Here is a 17760-nt window from a genome sequence, read left to right as displayed (position 1 = left end):
GAGTTCTCTGAGCATGGGTTTATAGAATGGAAATAAATACTCCCTCTAGAGATAAGGGTTACATTTTAAAGTGTGACAGTAAGTAACTCATAAAGAACAGTGATGAATATTCCCTTACTGGAAATTGAAAATCAAGGCAGAATTACTTTTTTTTCCCCTAAAGCACATGATTTGTTGGCGCAAACAAGTTCTGGGAAGTCCCAGTGCCTGTGCTATACTGCATCAAGCATCATCATCAACACAATGCCTTCTGCTTCATTTTTGCTGTATTTTTCTATATATGTCATCTTTTGCTTGCAGCTTGGTCTCTCTTCCATCTTTATCTCTTCACTATCTTTCTTCAGTCATACACCTCGAAGGCTCTATAGCACTATACTTTTGCCAACAGCTAGTTCCCCTCACCACTCCCTCTGTTCTCATTAATCTCTTAATTCAGATTCAGTTCCCATATTCTTTGTCTCGTGGCTGCCATTCCCTGTACTAAACCTGCCTCTTTGCTATTCCTTGCCCTTTATTTCCCCTTTCCATCAGTTCAGTTCTTGCCCCGTTGCTCTAACTCTGACCTTTTCTGGACCTCATTTTCTTTGTTGCTTCTTCTCATTGACACCTCCTCAAAGCAAAGTGATCTAATGACTGACTGGGACTCAAAGGCACCTGAGTCCAACACCTAAAACTAAAGGTTTTCCATCTCAATGCTTCCTATTTGATACACCACTGAAATAATTTATTTGATAGAGTGAATAAAAAAGGTGGCCAGGAAAAATGAGAGAAAACAGGTTGTTTTAGCATCAAGGAACCCCAACTGATGGTGTCTGGAGTCACCATAACAGTGTCTCAAACATGGGAAAGTGTTAAAAAAAAAAAAAAAAGAGTGAAGAAGTTTAAGATCTGGATTTAGGAAGTAGTACCTTTCAAATAATTGCATGCACTAGGCTAGTCAAGCATGGAAAAGCTCACACAGCTGTACAACAGCAATGCAACTTGTGAGCAAGAGCCTGCTCAGGCATACTCAATATAAAAACTCCATCTCCCTCAATGCAGGGTCTCAGATTTTCTTAGAAATACAGGCTATAAGCGCACTGATTTGTATCGTATTTGGCCACCTCAGTCACAGCTTGACATAAGGATAAAATACACATAAGTGGAGAAAATTAAATAAACTCATGAAGATTTCTTCTAGATTTTTTAAACATGACTTCCTGTGAGCACCATATTCAGTGATTTAGCAATTAATGAATCCTCAGTAAAACTCTCAAATGCTGTAAAAGAGCAGTATGTGGCTGCTTTTATGAGCTAAAGAGCTAAAGAAAATCTATTGATTTTAACATCAGCACTGAGTAATCCTGGCTGTCACACCACATCCTAATATGCTGTGTCCCAACTGTCAGTCTAAAAGGCTATGAAGGTACTCCTGTTTATTTTCATGCCAGGACCCTTAGCTCTTGCCCTGAACACGAAGGAGCACACACCTGCCCACCACATCCACCCCACAAACCCACCTTTGCTAATGCTTTTTGCCCCTGTGTTCTGGAGATGCAGCATAAATGGACACTTCCCATACGCACCAGAAAAACCCCAAACCCCACTGCAACCATGAAAAAACCCCCACAAATACCCCCCCCTACACCTACACAAAGCTTTTCTACTACCACATAGATAATTACTACAGCTTATGCAATTCTTAGGTTTGCTGTTCACATTAGAAAATTAAGAGGCAATTATAGAGGAGACTTTCCCCACTGTACACCCCACGGCACTCTCCCAGGGGCTAGACTCTCCTGAGATTTAAGCCTGCTATTTTAACCTCCTACTTGTAGTTGCTTAAAGCAGAATCCAAAAAGGACTGACATAGATATCTGGAATGTAATTAAAGAAGAATTTTAAAAGGGAAAGGTAAAAAGAAACATACACACAAAAAAAAAAAAAAAACAGGAAAGGGGAAAAAAACCCCGAAAAAAACCAAACCCACACATATAAAACTGAATGTTCATAGGCACCTGATTTTTGGGCAGATCTGTGTATCGGTCACCCAAACTTGCTGTTACACGTCCTTGGAAGTGCCATTATCCTGCCTGAGCTGAACATCATTCTCCACCCGAGGTTATTTGGGCCTCATGAAATACACGTCTACACACAGAATGGCAAGGGGCTTGTTCTGAGAACCAGGGAGACACGGCTGACCACAGCCACTGTGCAAGGACAGGAGCCATAGGTGCTTCCATTCAATGAAGACTTGCAAGGGGGCTGCCTCTTGCACCAGCGCCTGTGAGCTGCATTGCTTACCCAGGGAGTGGTATGCCTCGTTTTATTTCTCTCCTCAGTCTGAAATAATTCCAGCTTGCATTACCTCTTTCCAAGATAATGTCCCGATCACCAGCCTGTTGAGTGTTTGGATGGCAAAAAGAAAGGACAGGGAACACTGATGTACATAGACGGAGAGCAAGCAAGGAGAAACCAGGCCAGTTTCATACAGTAAATGTGAATTAGAAGGTGCTCTTCTTGCCCTAAAATTTCTTTCTACCTTGTCTGTGTTGCCATCCGAATAAACGCAGAACTTATGCATCCTGGACCTGTTCTTTTCTAGTCAGGTATTTGGTTGTCAGCTGTTGTCTTCCACTGAGCGTCATCACTTACAAATCACTATAATGTTTAAAAATGTTATAGTGACATAAGTGCAAATGATGCCACACACAGAAAGAGAGGAAAAATCAGCTTGGAAAAGCTTACAGCCTCCATGGTAGAATCAATAGGCAATACTGACCAAAAATAATTCAAAATACAAAGGCGTTATTTGGCTGTAGAAATTATGTAAAAATAATACATTAATAAATTACTGTTATAATAAACATAAATGTATATATAAGTTATATTAAAATATATTCATACAGGAAATAAATATTATTGATAAGTTATTTTGCTGGAGAAATTCTTATCTAGGAGCTATAACTCAATTCAAGAAACTGACATATATAATACATTTCTATATGCATATATATACTTTTACAGGTACACACACACACACACACACACTCTGTAGCATTTTCAGCGTTCCTCCCCTGATTCTTATTAATCCCATTAATCAAGAAGAGCTCTACTGGCTTCAAAGGAATTGCAACGATACCAGCTTTGTGATCATGAAATCCAAATCATGTGATCATGAAATCAGGTTGGCATTTTTATGGATTAGTTTCCTAAGACCTAAAGAAGCTGGATGTGGAGAGCTCAGCGTGCTAACGATGGGCACAAAGCAATAGCGCTTGCCACTGAAAGCAAGTCGGGCCAGCACCTCTCGTTCTGTCACGTAAGGACACGTGCCAGTCAAACCTGGACACATTCTCTTCTCCATCATAGGATCAGCAGTGCCTACAAAGCGTGAGCTGTGCAATAACTGCAAGCGGCAATGCCCTACCCTCCACAGCACCTGCCCGCCTTTCACCAGTATGGGCACTGTTTTGCCCCTGCTGTTTTCGGAAACCAGGATTCTATCCCAGCCAGTAATTTGCAGAATGAAAAAATGTTGAAAGCTATGCATTATTTTAAAACAAGTTAAGTCATCTAGGAAAAGCCTTATATTTCAATGATGAAAGAGCATACATCTATCCCTTTCCAGTTTCTCTGAAAATAAACATTTTAAATGGAACTGTACAGGAAGTCTCACCCTGTCATATACAGAGTTGTCACCAAGAGATACTTTTTCACTTATGACGTAATTGCTATCATCAGAAAAGCATTGCTGTCACACTGCTACAATTTAGCCTCATTTTGTCCTATTTTCTTTATCTTTTCTCATTAGGGCATTACATATTCAGCTACGTTACTATTAACCATTCCCTAACATAAGAAACTGTATATCAGAACTGTGTGAGTAATTGATTACTCAGTTCCAGGGCTGAATCAAAAATCCAATATGTAATTATCAAAGAAAAAAAACCACTTTATTTTTCTTTCTCATTCAAGTGAAAAGAAGTTTCATGTGGATTTCACTGTAACTTTTGTTCATCTTGAATAAGTATTTTCATTTCAGTCTTCATCATTTTAAGAAAAGCAGCAGATAGAGAAGGCCATATCTTAGCACCATGCACCAAACTAACAAGTGAAAAGTCCTCCTTTTTCAGAATATGGAGGAGACCTGGCCTGGTGAATTCCTGTGTCTGGGGGAATTTGAAAACCCAGGCACTGAGCTACAAGATTTTCAGCCCTTCAGTGAAAAGAACTCAATAAGGTATGTAAGCAACTTGTAACTTGTAAAAGCGGAACAATTTTACCCAGGAAGAATGGGAACAGACACTCCAAGAGACCCAGCGACATGACCAGGAATGCCTCCTCAGAGAGGTGGGTTTGGATCCCAACGGGTTGACAGGAGGATTCAAAGTTTCCCACAGTCCAGGTGAAATGGCATAATCACAGGGTTATTTGATATGGGGTTTTTGAGTAGCCGGTCTTGTAAATTGAGTCACCAGATTTTATTTGATGACATTCATATTAATTATCTTACAACCAAAATGGTATTTTTTAATGTGTTTTTTAAAAATTAGTTGGAACACTAACTATGGCAACAGAATATTATAATCACAGGTGCTTTACAAATATGTGCTGAATAATACATTTTGTGTTCTGCATTTCTTCCCCCTCACATTTGCACAAGGTTTGGCAAATTTCACAAGAACATTTGGTTTGGATTTTTGCACCACATGGGTTTTTCCTTCTTAAGATTTCTCCACATATAAGCCTTAAAAAGAACTGAAAACTGAAATGACGCAAATATAAAACTTGTTATTGGTGATCTCCACTGCTGGTGGAGATACTGCAGGAATGAGAAGGGATGCAGAACTTAGCACCCTTTTTGGGAAAGGAGATGGAAAAATCGTTACATCTGTTTAGGATTAGGAAAGCTTCTATATAGGCTCACTGGGTCAGAATAACTCCCCCAGTCAGATGAAATCTTGTGGGTCTTCACACAACTTAGTGGAAGTTATCTGACCATGTAGAACAGGTCTTGAATTTTTGGAGGGCATTAATCAAAATAGTCATTCATATAGTTCACTAGTCAGTCTGTACATCTCTGCACGGGGGAACTTCCATTTAACTGTAAAGCAAATATCCAGCAAGTTCAAGCTTGAGTGCCTATTAGCATATATTTGTACTTGTAAATAAGTGGCATCTATCTAAATTTTTTAGAAATTTACTGAAACCTGGCACTTCACCTGAAACCTGTTTCTAATCTTTCCGAATGAGGAAGCAATTTTCCCTACATGACCCTGACTCAGTTCTTGTTTTCTTTGCCTTAAAAAACGACAACTTAAAAAGATGGCCTCAGCAGAACTGTGAACTGATATTTATTTCAGAAGTATAATAACTCTGAAACATGCCAAAGGCCCCTTAAATGTTAAAATTGTCACCTATTGCACCCTGGATGGAGTTTGGGTTCGTGAGTAGATTTTGAATGAAATCATTTTTTCCCCCTGTCTGACCCTGGGAGCATTTGAATTGATGATTTTAGCAAGCAAACTTGCTGGGAGTAATGAACCACATATAGTTTTGTATAATAATCGTCTCTCAAGGGCTGTGAAGTTGATGCCTACTTAGAAATAATTTTGGAAGAATAGCTGAAACAACACATGATGCCATTTTATATAATCCCAGAAGTGACTGAAAGACTGGACAGTTTTGAGGACTATCCAAGTGTGAAGAGATGGATTTGGATTAGTCCCAGCTCATGGCAAGCCTCACATTGTGTAAGGCTCGCAATACTTTCATATTGTTTCTCCACAGTCAGATGTGCCTGTTCTCTCATTTTTAAATTACCTTTGGAGCCATTTTGTTGGAACTTGGGACCAGATTCATTAGTTAAAACATAAACTTTGAGCAATCACTGCCTTGCAGTCAGCTAGAGCTGTAAAACAGGACCTGCAAAATAGATGACCTTCAGATTTACTTAACTGTGCGGAAACGGTATTTGTCATTGCCAGTTTTTTTCATTTATTTCTTTTAATAGACTACCACAGAATTTGTGATCTGTGAATATATAACATTGACAGAAAATAGCCAGCACTTCCAAACTATACAGACAGCATGTCAGCCTAAAAGAAAAGAAAAAAAACAAACAACCCTGTACTGTTGCCCTTGTCTTCTACATTGTAAGAGCAAAAGTTTAGAGATGAACTTACTGAAAAGTAGACAGAGTGACTCAGTGCTCTACTACAGCCAGCAATGTGCGGTAAGATGAGTAAATACTGTAGGCAACGGTGAATTCCCACAGTCCCACTGGGCTGGCTTTTCCCTTTTTTTGGGTCACCATTTGGAAACCAGGACACAGAAACTATCACCATATGAGAAAAAACCCAGAGTACAAATATGGCTAAGAACTCTTGGAGAAAAAAAAATAGCAAAAATCTTTCTGTAAGGTAACTTCATTTCCAGGCTTTAAAGGAATCACCAACAGATTACACAGTTACAGGCCAAAATCTGTGCTATATGTTTGCACCATAAACCTCACCGCAATATCTCTGTATGGGGCTATTCTGACCACAGAGTTTTGCCTTAAACTAGTAAATCACAGAGATTTATTAGCCCTGAACACTTCATACTTTTGGCTTGATTGTCCTCTAAACAAATAATTGACTGATGGATACTCTGGCCAGCTCTCTTCCTGCCAGCTTCTTCATTTTACAGTCTCCATAAAAATAAAGAGAAAATGCAAACTGGAAAGGTAACACACACAAAAACTCCAAGCTATGTCACACTCCAGCCTTTACACTTGCTTGAGTTCACGAAATAAAGGGGAACAAAAAGGCCAGCGTTTCCCGATGAAAGGCTTGGTGCTGCCGTCTCGTGGGAAAAGGGAGAAGGGGAGCTTTGGTAATAAAAGCAGAAATGCAAAAAGGGGAGAAAAGAGATTTTAAAAACTTGCTAACATCAACACTTCATTTTTGTTTCGAGACGGCTGTGTGCTTTATTGCTCGCAGATCAGTTTCCTTTGCAGGTGATGTGGGCCCAGAATTACATCACCAGCAGGGCAGCCAAGAGCATCTCGGTGCCAGGATGACCAAAGCCGAGAGGAATGTATTATCACAGACCTCCGAGGGACTTGCCAGTGCATTCCTTGCTGGGGGTGCTGTGATGGGGGAGGCAGAAAGGAGACAATTTTATGCAAAGACTGAAAGGAAACTTTGTGGAGGAAAGATCTGGGGTCACAGTCCTGCTGTCTCCTCTAAGCAGATCTAATTATGGCCATGTACTTCAAAAAGAGGGTTTAACCAAAACCAGATTTAGCAGGGCACTGCTTAGGAAGTACAGACTGAATCTCGGCCTTGCCTTTGAGGAAAATGCGAAATGCTTCAGTGCACTGGGAACGCTGTCGCTGTGGTTGTAAAGAAAAAATTGAAGCTGCGACAAGGAAAGCAAGAGCCAATTTAAAATCCTCATCACTTCAATGAAGTCTTGAATAAAATGTGACTGAACATAATATCAATGCTTTCAGACAGACAATGCTTACATTAGATACTGGGTGTTTATTTACTGATGTGTTGCGTGGTGGGGTAAGAGAGTCTCCCCAGTCTCAGGGACCATGCTGGAAATGATCAAATTACTCACAAAGCAGTTGCACAGATCGCCCTTAATGAGCTCCAACAAAGCCTTTCTGCCGCATCTCACCCTCTATCCGGCAAACCCATCCCATGCATATGAAAGAAACTCTCTCCTCCCCCCATTTTTGAAGGCTTTCAGGCTATTTCTGCCATCTGTCCTTCGGGACTGGCTCAGTGGTCCTCACCACAAGCCTGTTTCTGAACCATTAAAATCAATGGGATCTTTCCAGTGCTCTTAATAGCAAAATATGCTGTCAACAAACAGGATTAAAAGAAGAGTACAAAACAAATTGTTCAGAGATTAGCACTTCTGAAAATGTCAGGATTTTAAACCCCGTCTCCTATGTCAATGGAGAGGTCGAAGCAGTGTAGAGGTTACACAGAGCAATCCCCTTTTCCACCAGGAAAAAACCCTGCTGATCAAATAAAAAAAGTTTATAATTGATCCTAAAGATCTCTCTCTCCCTCCCACTGCCCATTTCCTTAAAAGAGAAGGCAAGGCGGCTGGGACTAGGCAGAACAGAGAACAACCAAGTCCCATTTCATGTTAGGTCTGCTTTACAGAAGAACTTTTTGGAGCAGGGAAGTGCTTTTAGCTGCAGCCAGCTCCACCGATGCCTGAGCTCACACCACCCCTCACTCCCCAAACCTGGCTGAAGAGAAGCGTGCCTGTGCTGGCGGGACTAATGCTGCTGCTGCAGCTGCTGCTGCATGGTGCCCGCTGCAAGCTGTGTTCTCAGTGCAGCTCCAGTCAGACCCCTCATTCTCCCCCTGCCAGACCAGACTCCTCACACCACCGTCTGCTGCTAAAGGTCTCTGAGGGGGCTGGGGGGCCTCCAGCTCTTCTCCTTATCCCTCAGCCTCATCAGAAGGCTCCAGGAAGATGGCTGCTTTTGTACTCCCAGGGCTGGGAGATGACCAAGGACAACTCAGTGTTACAGGCACAGCAGATGAGGTGGGCAAGTGTGGAAAAGGGGGCTTTTGGTCGAATGCTAAAAATAGAAACTACTGTCCCTAATTTTCAAAACTTTCCCATCTTTAGATATGATTATAGCGTACTATACAGAAATTTGCAAAGCACTTCAGCCACCATGTCTGTAGAAGCACCTTTCACTAAAAATACCAATGGTTGCCACAACTTTTTTCCTATAACATGCTAACCTTTTCCACAACCTTTCTACAGCTAAGTTGCACTTGGTGTTGTGGAACCAACACCAACATTCAGGCTCTCCAGCTTTCTCCAGTTACCCCTCCTAGTTGCATACATTTTTAATATCCCTGTGTACAAGTATTTTCTCTTTTTTATACTTTTCATGCATATTATTCTTGACAAATCATATTTTCCTGTTCCTTCCTTCCTGTGCAGGGTTGACCTAATAATTATTCCCTCATAGGGACTGTTTGTTTTCATATCGTGTTGTTATGGATGGATTAGAGATAATGTATGAAAGTGTATGTAAAGAAGTATTCCAAAATAAACACATTAAGAGAGTGCTAGAAATACATTAGAACCAAGGCATATTTCTGCTCTTAAAGAATTTTCCTTTTTATCTTGTTCAAACTTTCACAGGTCAGCAAAAGCAGATGTGGCCTCTAAAAGTTGGTGTGGACAACAATGGTTAGGAAAGATTAGTAAAAATACCGTGAGGAAAGAAACTACTTGAATGATAGTGATCCAGGACAGAAATTATTACTGCTTTTGTTGTACCAGACTGCTGTGCGATGGCCGTCCCACAGGACTGTTCTTCCTCTGGCTCACCCTGTCTCACTAACATTATAACTGCGAGTGCAGCAGAGTGGCTGACCAGCAAAGTTCACCTCCGTGTCCCTTTTTCACGGAGACTACAAGTCTGTTCAGCTATTAATAAAATAACACTCAGGCCTCAAAGGCCACAGTAAAACAAATTATATATATAGTGGTACTTCTAAAATAAGAATGCCTATGCAGGACCCTGACAAATACAATTGGGCAGGTCTGTTCTCTGTCCCAATGTGCAGATTAAGTGAATATGGGAGGGGTTTTGTACCTTTTAGCCTATTGCAACTTAATCTTTCCACTATAAACTCTTCCTTCTTAACAAAAATCTATTGCTGATTGCCACTGCGGGGCTTTCCTGAGTAGTCAGCCCATCAACCTCTTTCTCTGTGAATATAGCCCTCAAATGATACTACATCCAGTTTTTAATACTTACAAAGATGTGGATACAAACAGCCTCAGTTTCACGTACACTCAGGAAACAAAGATAAGGAGTTGAGATCATTTAAGACTATAAACTAATAAGTGATTTCCAGCCCATCCTGATCTTGCTAATCTAGTCTGCAAGTGATCCGGGAGGAGGACCCTGAAGAGGGAGGGATGTGCATGCTTGGTTTTCTATGTTTAGCTACGTGTACTGTTCTCTCTGCTTGGTCGCTACTAAACTCAAAACGAATTTTTCTCATTAGTGGCTTAGACAAAGTGTATTAAATAGCAAACATCAGGTTTCTTGTGCCACTGAACATAAATCAAAAGGGCTTCAGCACTGCAGTTCTTCCCCTGCAGCCACCAGTATGAAGGCACTGGTGACTAAAACTAGCAGATTTATTTGCTCTTAAAGACCTACTTTCAATAGAATTTCAGACTCAGTTTCTCATTTTTTTACTGCTGTGTTTCCAAAAACTGTAGAATGTAGAAAAACTGAAGCCTAAAAGACACAAAAGAGCAGGAAGAGTTTGAGAAAATGCCCACAGAGATGGGACTTGAGATCTCAGCAGTAGCAATGTGAGACAGAAAGTTTTCTGAAATCAATTCATTGAAGGAAGTCAGTTCAAAACAGGTCATAATTTTAGGCTATTTAGTGGCATTCACTAATTGAGCTGGAATAATAAGAAGGCAATAATTGTCAAATTAAAGTGACTGTAAAATGTAAAGACAAATATAAATGGTATTTTAATACCACTTTTATTTTTGTAGCATTTTAGTTGCCTGGATGTCCACAAATACACAGATATTCAGCATAGAGAAAAAAAGGCATCTGTGAGAATCAGATGTGAAATTGCTCCTTATTTGGAAATACAACTTTTTTATTTATTTATTTTCTGCTAAGAGAATCACATTTCTAAGATGCAGAAGCATTTTTGTCCTTTAAGCATTGTCAGTCAACCCAGGAAAACTGAGAGACAGAAAACCAGCAGCTATTAAACCAGGAAATATGGTCACTGTAGCTCATGTGCCACCTACTCAAAGCTGGCGCTGAACTGAGCTCAGGAAATACACTGAACAATTTAGCTCCTGGCTTTTTGCAAATGTCTGCCACCAGACTGTGGTTTCCTCAAAAGCATTTCTTCTTTGAACTAGCCTTAAGTATTTTTCTTAGAGCCTTTTTAAAAAAAAACAAAAAAACCCAAACAACAACCACTTTGTGGATTGATTTCAAGCAGTTTGGTATGAGCATGAAAATTTCATATTGAAAAACTGAGGCTATTACTGAGTGCTTATTTTTCACCTAAGGTAGGTGCTCTTTCTTTTCTTAGAGACTCAAAGAACAAATTACTCCCACGAGGAGAACAAGCACTTGAAGAAAAAAACCTGGAGTGTATGAGCCTGTGACATAAACGCTGCAGATAGTCCATCTCAGGCCAGGCACATTTTATACAACAAGAAAATATTTTCTTCCAGAGGAACACAGATCTTGTCTGAGGCATGTGCCTTCAAAAATATGAAAAATAATGCAAGCGGTTTGTGATTTTGCGAGCCTAAATGTGAAGGGCGTGGCAAAGTCCCTACCATTTGTGTGCCAGCTTCCTAATGTGTGTTGTGATTTTCCTTACCTTTTCCTCCTGCTGTGACAAACAGTGCCCCGTCCTTCACAAAATGCAGCACTCGGCTAAGTAAGCCAGCCTCAGACTGAGCCAACATAAATAATGTCTGATCAAAAGCTACCTGGAGGTGAACCCAAAATGGGCATGAGTAATGCAAAACAAATTTGTTTCTTAATTCAAGCGCACGCTACAGGAACATTCAGTGGTGTTCCTCCACCTCTAGACTTGCACAGTAATGTACTTACTAACAACATGTGTGGAACTTAAAAATCATTTACACGTGAGTTTAGTGTCATAATAGAAAATACCAGACCATGTCACTGCTGAACTGGCAAGCTCTGGGACACTGGGGATACTCTTTGCACTGTGTCAGGTACTCACCTCTCCCGCTCCTGTTCCAAGAGGTTGGTAAAGTCATCGCTCTTGTTCATGTAATCTGTATGTTTATGTTTCTCATTTTCCAGCTCATAAACTGTGCGGCGATGGCACTTTTCTGCCAATAGGAGCTGTTCCAGCATGCGCCGATATGTCTCTCTCTGCTTTTCTTCAAGTCTGTCCAGCTGGATTGTAGGACAGGAGAACAGACTGTTTTAAACGTCTCCTTGCTTACTTCACCTGATTTATTAACCAACAATGTTGTGTATGGTAAATGCAAGTTCCAAAAAAATGTTATGTCTTAGGCGTCACATAAAGCAATGACTAGAAATCACTGTCCTGTAAAAGTAATGATTTCTTTGAATGGTGTATTTGCAATAAGCATTTAAACGGTTCTCAGATACACAAAGGACAAAACTTTGCTTAGTTTTAGGGTAACAAATAATATTGCTGCAGTGTAGAATTTCCCCTGTGGCAAGGTGCTATGCACACTTTTCTCATTTCACACAGGAAAAGCAGTAGCAAATGCCAGGCAGGATACATGCCCTCAGACCCTGGGAGCCTGAGTTCACACACCTGTATGGGGCTAGACACCAACATGTGGACATTAGGTGTACACTCAAGGATGAATTTTGAGTTATGCATCTTCAATGCACCTGTAGGACTGCTGAGACAAAAAGTCTAAACTATTTATATTCAGCATAGATTCAGTTTTACATTACCAAACACAATTCATTATAAGCCTTTGGGGTTTCCCCTCAGCCTGTTTTTTGACAGAAATTTCTCTTTCTTTCTTAGCAACATACTAGCTTTTTTATCTTCTGGGTTTGGTTTTTTTTTTTAATTAATTTAATATGCCAGTTATTATTGAAACAAACGCTAAGGTCAGAGAGGTGTGTCTAAAAAGTTGTCAGGGCACCCTGCAGCCACCATGGCTATTCATGTTGCTCCTTTCACTGTTTCTTGGGAGCTGATGACAAAGTCTATCCTCCTCCCTCCGTCCAAAGCAGCCCACAGCCCTGGCACCTCTCTGCTTGCGAGCCCCTGGCATGGCAGCTGGCAGAGCCTGCTCGGCCCACCCCCAGCCCTTACCCTGTGGGAGTCATATCTTCCTTAGCCCTGGCTACACCGGGCGGTTGCTGTTTCACAGGCTGTCTCAGCAAACCAAGGGAAATAAGAGAGCAGGAGGACCACCATGATTTGCTCTCTGGAAACTGACCCCGGCGGCCAAAGTAAAACAGTTACTGCATTTTATAAAGGAGCCAGGTTGCGTTCAGCCTTTGAGAATAGATCTTTTGCACTTACAAAATTTTGTTACCATCCTATTTTTACCTCCATCATAATCTCTGTGGACCTACACATGACAAAAGTTTTACACTGAGGTCCGCATCAAATAACCAGCTTCTTTAGACAAAAGCCCTGCTAAGCTCTTTTCATCTTGTTCAACAGTATTTCATGCACGCTCCCACATGCTAGAACTTGCTTTCCTTATTTACTATCACCCCAAAATGTTCAGAAGCTGCTTCAATGAGAATGCACAGTATAAAGATATCCTGTGGTAGACACAATTCCTGGTGAAAAAATTAAATGTTCTAATAGGAGGAATTATGCAAGTTTGGACAGGCACTACAGCATATTATATTGTATCTTGTTGCATGTTCTTTCTCCGTGCCCTGGACTGTTCTAAAACTATAAACATGAGCTTATTTTGACACTCATGCTGGCCTCAGGCAGTCCCAGGCCTATTCTACATTCATTTATTGCTTAGATTTTAAAGCAAGGGATCAAGACCTACAGCTCTCCTTTAGAGGCTGAACTGACTTTGCAGTCCTAGAGCTTAAGTGACATAAAATGATTATGGATTCATGATACGGTCAAAGGCAATCTCTGAAGGTCTTCTTTTCCTAACTACCCACATGATTGTGGTTTAGTATGCCAAGAGAACCAAAGAGTGCTTAACAGTGCTGTGAGCAGTAGAGGTTGGAGCCTATAATTGAAAGGAATTTTTTTTAAAAAAATATAATACCCAAATATTTTGTTCTCGCTTAAAAGCACCAGCCCTAAGGAGCATACAAGCTCTTTATTGTTTGTGTTCTAGCCCAGTGACTTGCTTACAATTTATTCTGCAGTTGAGTAACACGAATATTAATTTTTCTTTGATTTCTTGTCAATGTACAAACGCTCTGTTACCCCCTTTTGTGCTTTGTGCACATCCAAAATATGTGGAGTCTCACTTCTGGGTAGGGCTCCCCCTGCACAGACATACTGATGTGAATTAAGAAGTTATTACCTCTGAAATTGGTTTCTCATAGACGTCTTCTCCTATAGACTTTTCTTGGGCAAGAATGGCATCCCTGTGTAGCACTCGGAGCACGTTCTCTGGAGCTGCAGACCCATAATGAGCTTCTAAAACTTCAGGTTTGGTTTTCTCCGTCTTCAGCATGTGGATCACATCCTCCCTTGCCTGCAACATTGCAAATCACTACCATAAGCTAACCTATTAACCAACAGGGAAAAAAGGGAAAATAGGGGCTTTTCATATATATGGACTGCATACACAAAAATAAAATAAATTAGAGGAATTTCAGGCTACCAATGCAAATATAAAAACATTGGGAGATAACAGAGTAAACATGATATGTGCAATCCAAATGTCGTCCTCATAGGTCTTAATTATTCTTTTCCTGCCTGCTATTACATTTGAATGCTATGCATTTTTATCTGGGTTGCAACTATAGCCAGGGAACATAATTTCTCTTCCTATACTTCATCTTACTCACTGCCCATGCTGTTCCGTGACTAGGGTTAGGAGAGGAGCAGAACAGGCAGCACAAGTGGGCCGAATTAATATTTCTCAGACAGCCTCTAATCAAGTATTTTCTAGTCATTCCCCACCTGACTTTGTGACTAAATATTCTCTTCAAGTAACTTTTAAAATAAAGCTTTCTAACTTTTGTTGTTGTTTAAACAAAACCCTGGAAACACTGCAGACCCTGGCTAACCAGCATAACTGGCAGCAGACCCAAGGAGGCTGAGCAAACCCTCCTAGCAGCAGAGGAGAGCTGCTGATGCTGGAGCAGAGGGCACCCCTGGGAGCAGTAGTGCTCCTGTGCCTGAGGGGACCGTGGGTCCCAGCTCCTGCTCCCTGCCCTGGGTGAGAGCCCCCAGTTTCAGGCAGTGCAAGCAGGCATCTGGGCATGATAACACTGCTCTGTGAGGCCACCTGGCTATGGACAAGGGGCATTTTAGGGCTATGCTGTGGACAAACTCTTAACCCTGAGCTCTGTTTCTAATGATACTTGCCGACATCTGTTAAGCCATCTGTAAAACCTGGGCTGTAAAAGGTCCAAGTCTTCAGTGGACACAAGGGAGCTCCCAGATTTCCCTGGAGAGCCTCTCTCCCACAAGACCAAAGGGATGTGGGACAGAAGAGTATGGGCACCAATTTTTCTCTCACCTGCCCTTCCAACGCTCAACCCATGTGAGCTTGGGAAGAAAATTAAGGGGAAAAGAAAGGTTCAGATATTTTAGGGAAAAACCCTTACAAATCCTGCCCCTATGTAAGCAATGACTGTTTATGATTTATGAACTGACCAATGCTTCACGCTTTTCCACGGTGTTCACAATGGCACTCCATATTATCTCTTTAGCAAATCTTAAATCTTTATCCAGTACTACAGAGGCATCACAGCTCTACAAAATTATCTGCTTTTAAAATGAGCAAGGAAATAATTTCAGGAAATGGCAAAGACCCTGTAATCTTTTTTTTGTTTGTTTGTTTGTTTTGGTTTTTTAATAAACCAGAGTAACATGAAAATAAAACAAAAAATGAACCTGAAGCAAAGATCATGCCACCCAGTTGAGGACTAGCCCAATTATAAGCAGCCAGCTGTAGAAACTTGCACTGCACATTTTGTGACCTTAAGTAAAAGCTTTGCGCATGTCTGCAAGACACAAAATGTAGACTGGAATGGTGTTAATGTTGTTTCAGCATGAGCGTGGGAAAGGTGCATCACCCATGGATGTCAAAACTACAAGTGAATTATGTGGGCTAGTCCCAAAGACTCCTCACTACACCACATCCTGGGAATATGCCACTCTCAGTACAGGAAAAATGTTATTTTAGGAATGTTTTAGACAGGTTCGAGAATATATAATTTTTTATATCCCCGTAAAAATAACAGTTATCTTAGTGTCTTTGTTACTATGAGGCCAATGCTTCTATATTGAAGAAAAAGTCCTTAAAAAGTCTAATAGGATAGCATGGGAGTTTGTGGGGATTCATCAGTATCAAGATTCTATGACATGTTGTCTTAGGCCCTTTTAGGAAGAGACCATTTTGGGTCGTATCGGTGTCTTGCCCCAGTGAATGAATTCGGTGCCCCACTGTGGCCTCGCAGCAGGGACCCCATGGCACAGGCGTGCTCAGGGAGGGCACTGTGCAAAGGGAGCACTGCAAACGGCAGGATGAGGGGGTAGCCCCCTTCTACCCTATGCACCAGGGGCCGCAACCAGGCATGCTGAAACCTGAAATGGTTTTGGTCCTGAGCACAGAAAGCTTCAGGCCCCACCACCCACCACCCTCAGGGCCAGGCACACCTCAGACCCTAGGCTATTCTGGAGGGGAGGAGGACGTGTTCGTTCTCTCCTGCTGAAGCTGTCGGTCCCTGCATGGCATAATTAAGCACTGACAGGGCCAGGCAGAGCAAAGAGAGGCAGCTTGGGCTTGGTGATTTAACAGTATGACTTGGGAAAGCAAAGTGCCAGAAGCTGGACTCCGATCCCTGCGATGGTTATTTAATACAGTAATAGCTGATGGAGGGACCGAACACCGCTCTTCCCAGCGAATGCCCCAGCCCCTCTTCAGTTGTGCACTGCTGTGCATACTTTCAATCCAGCCTCATTAATCATTGACAATTAAAATGGAGCAGGAGGGAAGGAGAGTCCTTGAAACAGCTTATAACTTGCCAGCTAAGAAAGGTTTCTGGAAGCTGCAGGTTTGGGTCCCCCAAGAGCCAGAATGAGCTGAGTGAGGGCAGTGGGTGATGCTGAATGGAGGAACTAGCACTCCAAGCAGGAAAGAAGGCGCCCAAGCTCTGTCCAGAGCTTTGAACATTGCTTCATCTTTAAAAGGAAGTAGTGACACAGCTCCAAGGAACAGCGCAGGGCTGTCAGCCCTGAAAACCCCTCGCTGTAGCCCAAGGGGAGGGTGCCCAACCTGGAGGCAGTGCCCCGGGTGCCACCATCCCCAGGGCACAGGCAGCTCCCTGCTCACGTACCCCTTCTTGAGCACCCCATGCTCTGCAGGCACTCAGGATCTGAATCACGTCAGTGTGGCAAGGTGCCTTCCACCTTTTCTGGGCTTTGCCATTGCTCCTATCATGGTATCAAAGGTATTGGCTAATTCACCAGGTACTCTTGTTTCAATGGACTTCTTATAACAGTTTGCGAAAAGCAAACTAACAAACAGACACTCATGTTGCTATGAAGCATTGGACCAAAAAAGGGGCCTTGTGCTAATAATAAACTAGAGAGCAAATTGCTTTTCAGCAACAAGCCCTAGCATCGGAAGATTCTGAAGTCCGAACCCTAGGTCAGAGAGGGGCCAGGGTGACATCCTAACCTCCCATCAACCTTGGGATTTGCAAACTCCAGTTAGTCCCTTTCAAACTCCTGAGGATTATATAGAGGGAAGGAGATGAAACAGCTGAAACAAACTCATGATTTCATGTTTCCTCCAAATGACTAACTGTCCACTGAAACAACTAGAATAAAGCTCATGTAGAGATGTTTTCTCTCAATGTAGAGTCAACAACTAGCACTACACAGGACACAGTTGTCACTGTACCCTATCACCGGATACAGACCATTTTCGGAAAACAAGTCAGAATAATCCTGTACAGGAGCACTTGAGCTACTTACACACATGTACCTGGAAAGAGGTTCAGGAGGCTCAAAGTGGGGGGTCCTAGCTAAGAAGAGGGAACCATACTGGCAA

The 17760-nt window shown here is 41.8% G+C and overlaps 1 protein-coding gene across 3 annotated transcripts in view; it reads right to left on the bottom strand.

Annotated features, from left to right (window-relative positions):
• Window positions 1-17760, bottom strand: part of FILIP1 (filamin A interacting protein 1) — a 109328-nt gene that overhangs the window by 32300 nt on the left and 59268 nt on the right. For all 3 annotated transcript variants that reach the window (XM_056342974.1, XM_056342975.1, XM_056342976.1), the window contains 2 exons: window positions 14053-14226; window positions 11769-11947 (listed from right to left, as the gene is read on the bottom strand). In XM_056342974.1, the coding sequence (XP_056198949.1) occupies window positions 11769-11947; window positions 14053-14226 (353 nt within the window). The remainder of the gene's footprint in view (window positions 1-11768; window positions 11948-14052; window positions 14227-17760) is intronic.

This window comes from Falco biarmicus, chromosome 6, assembly GCF_023638135.1.
Source record: "Falco biarmicus isolate bFalBia1 chromosome 6, bFalBia1.pri, whole genome shotgun sequence".
NCBI lineage: Eukaryota > Metazoa > Chordata > Aves > Falconiformes > Falconidae > Falco > Falco biarmicus.
The sequence above is the reverse complement of the archived record's forward strand: the minus strand, read 5'-3'. Positions and strand labels throughout refer to the sequence as shown.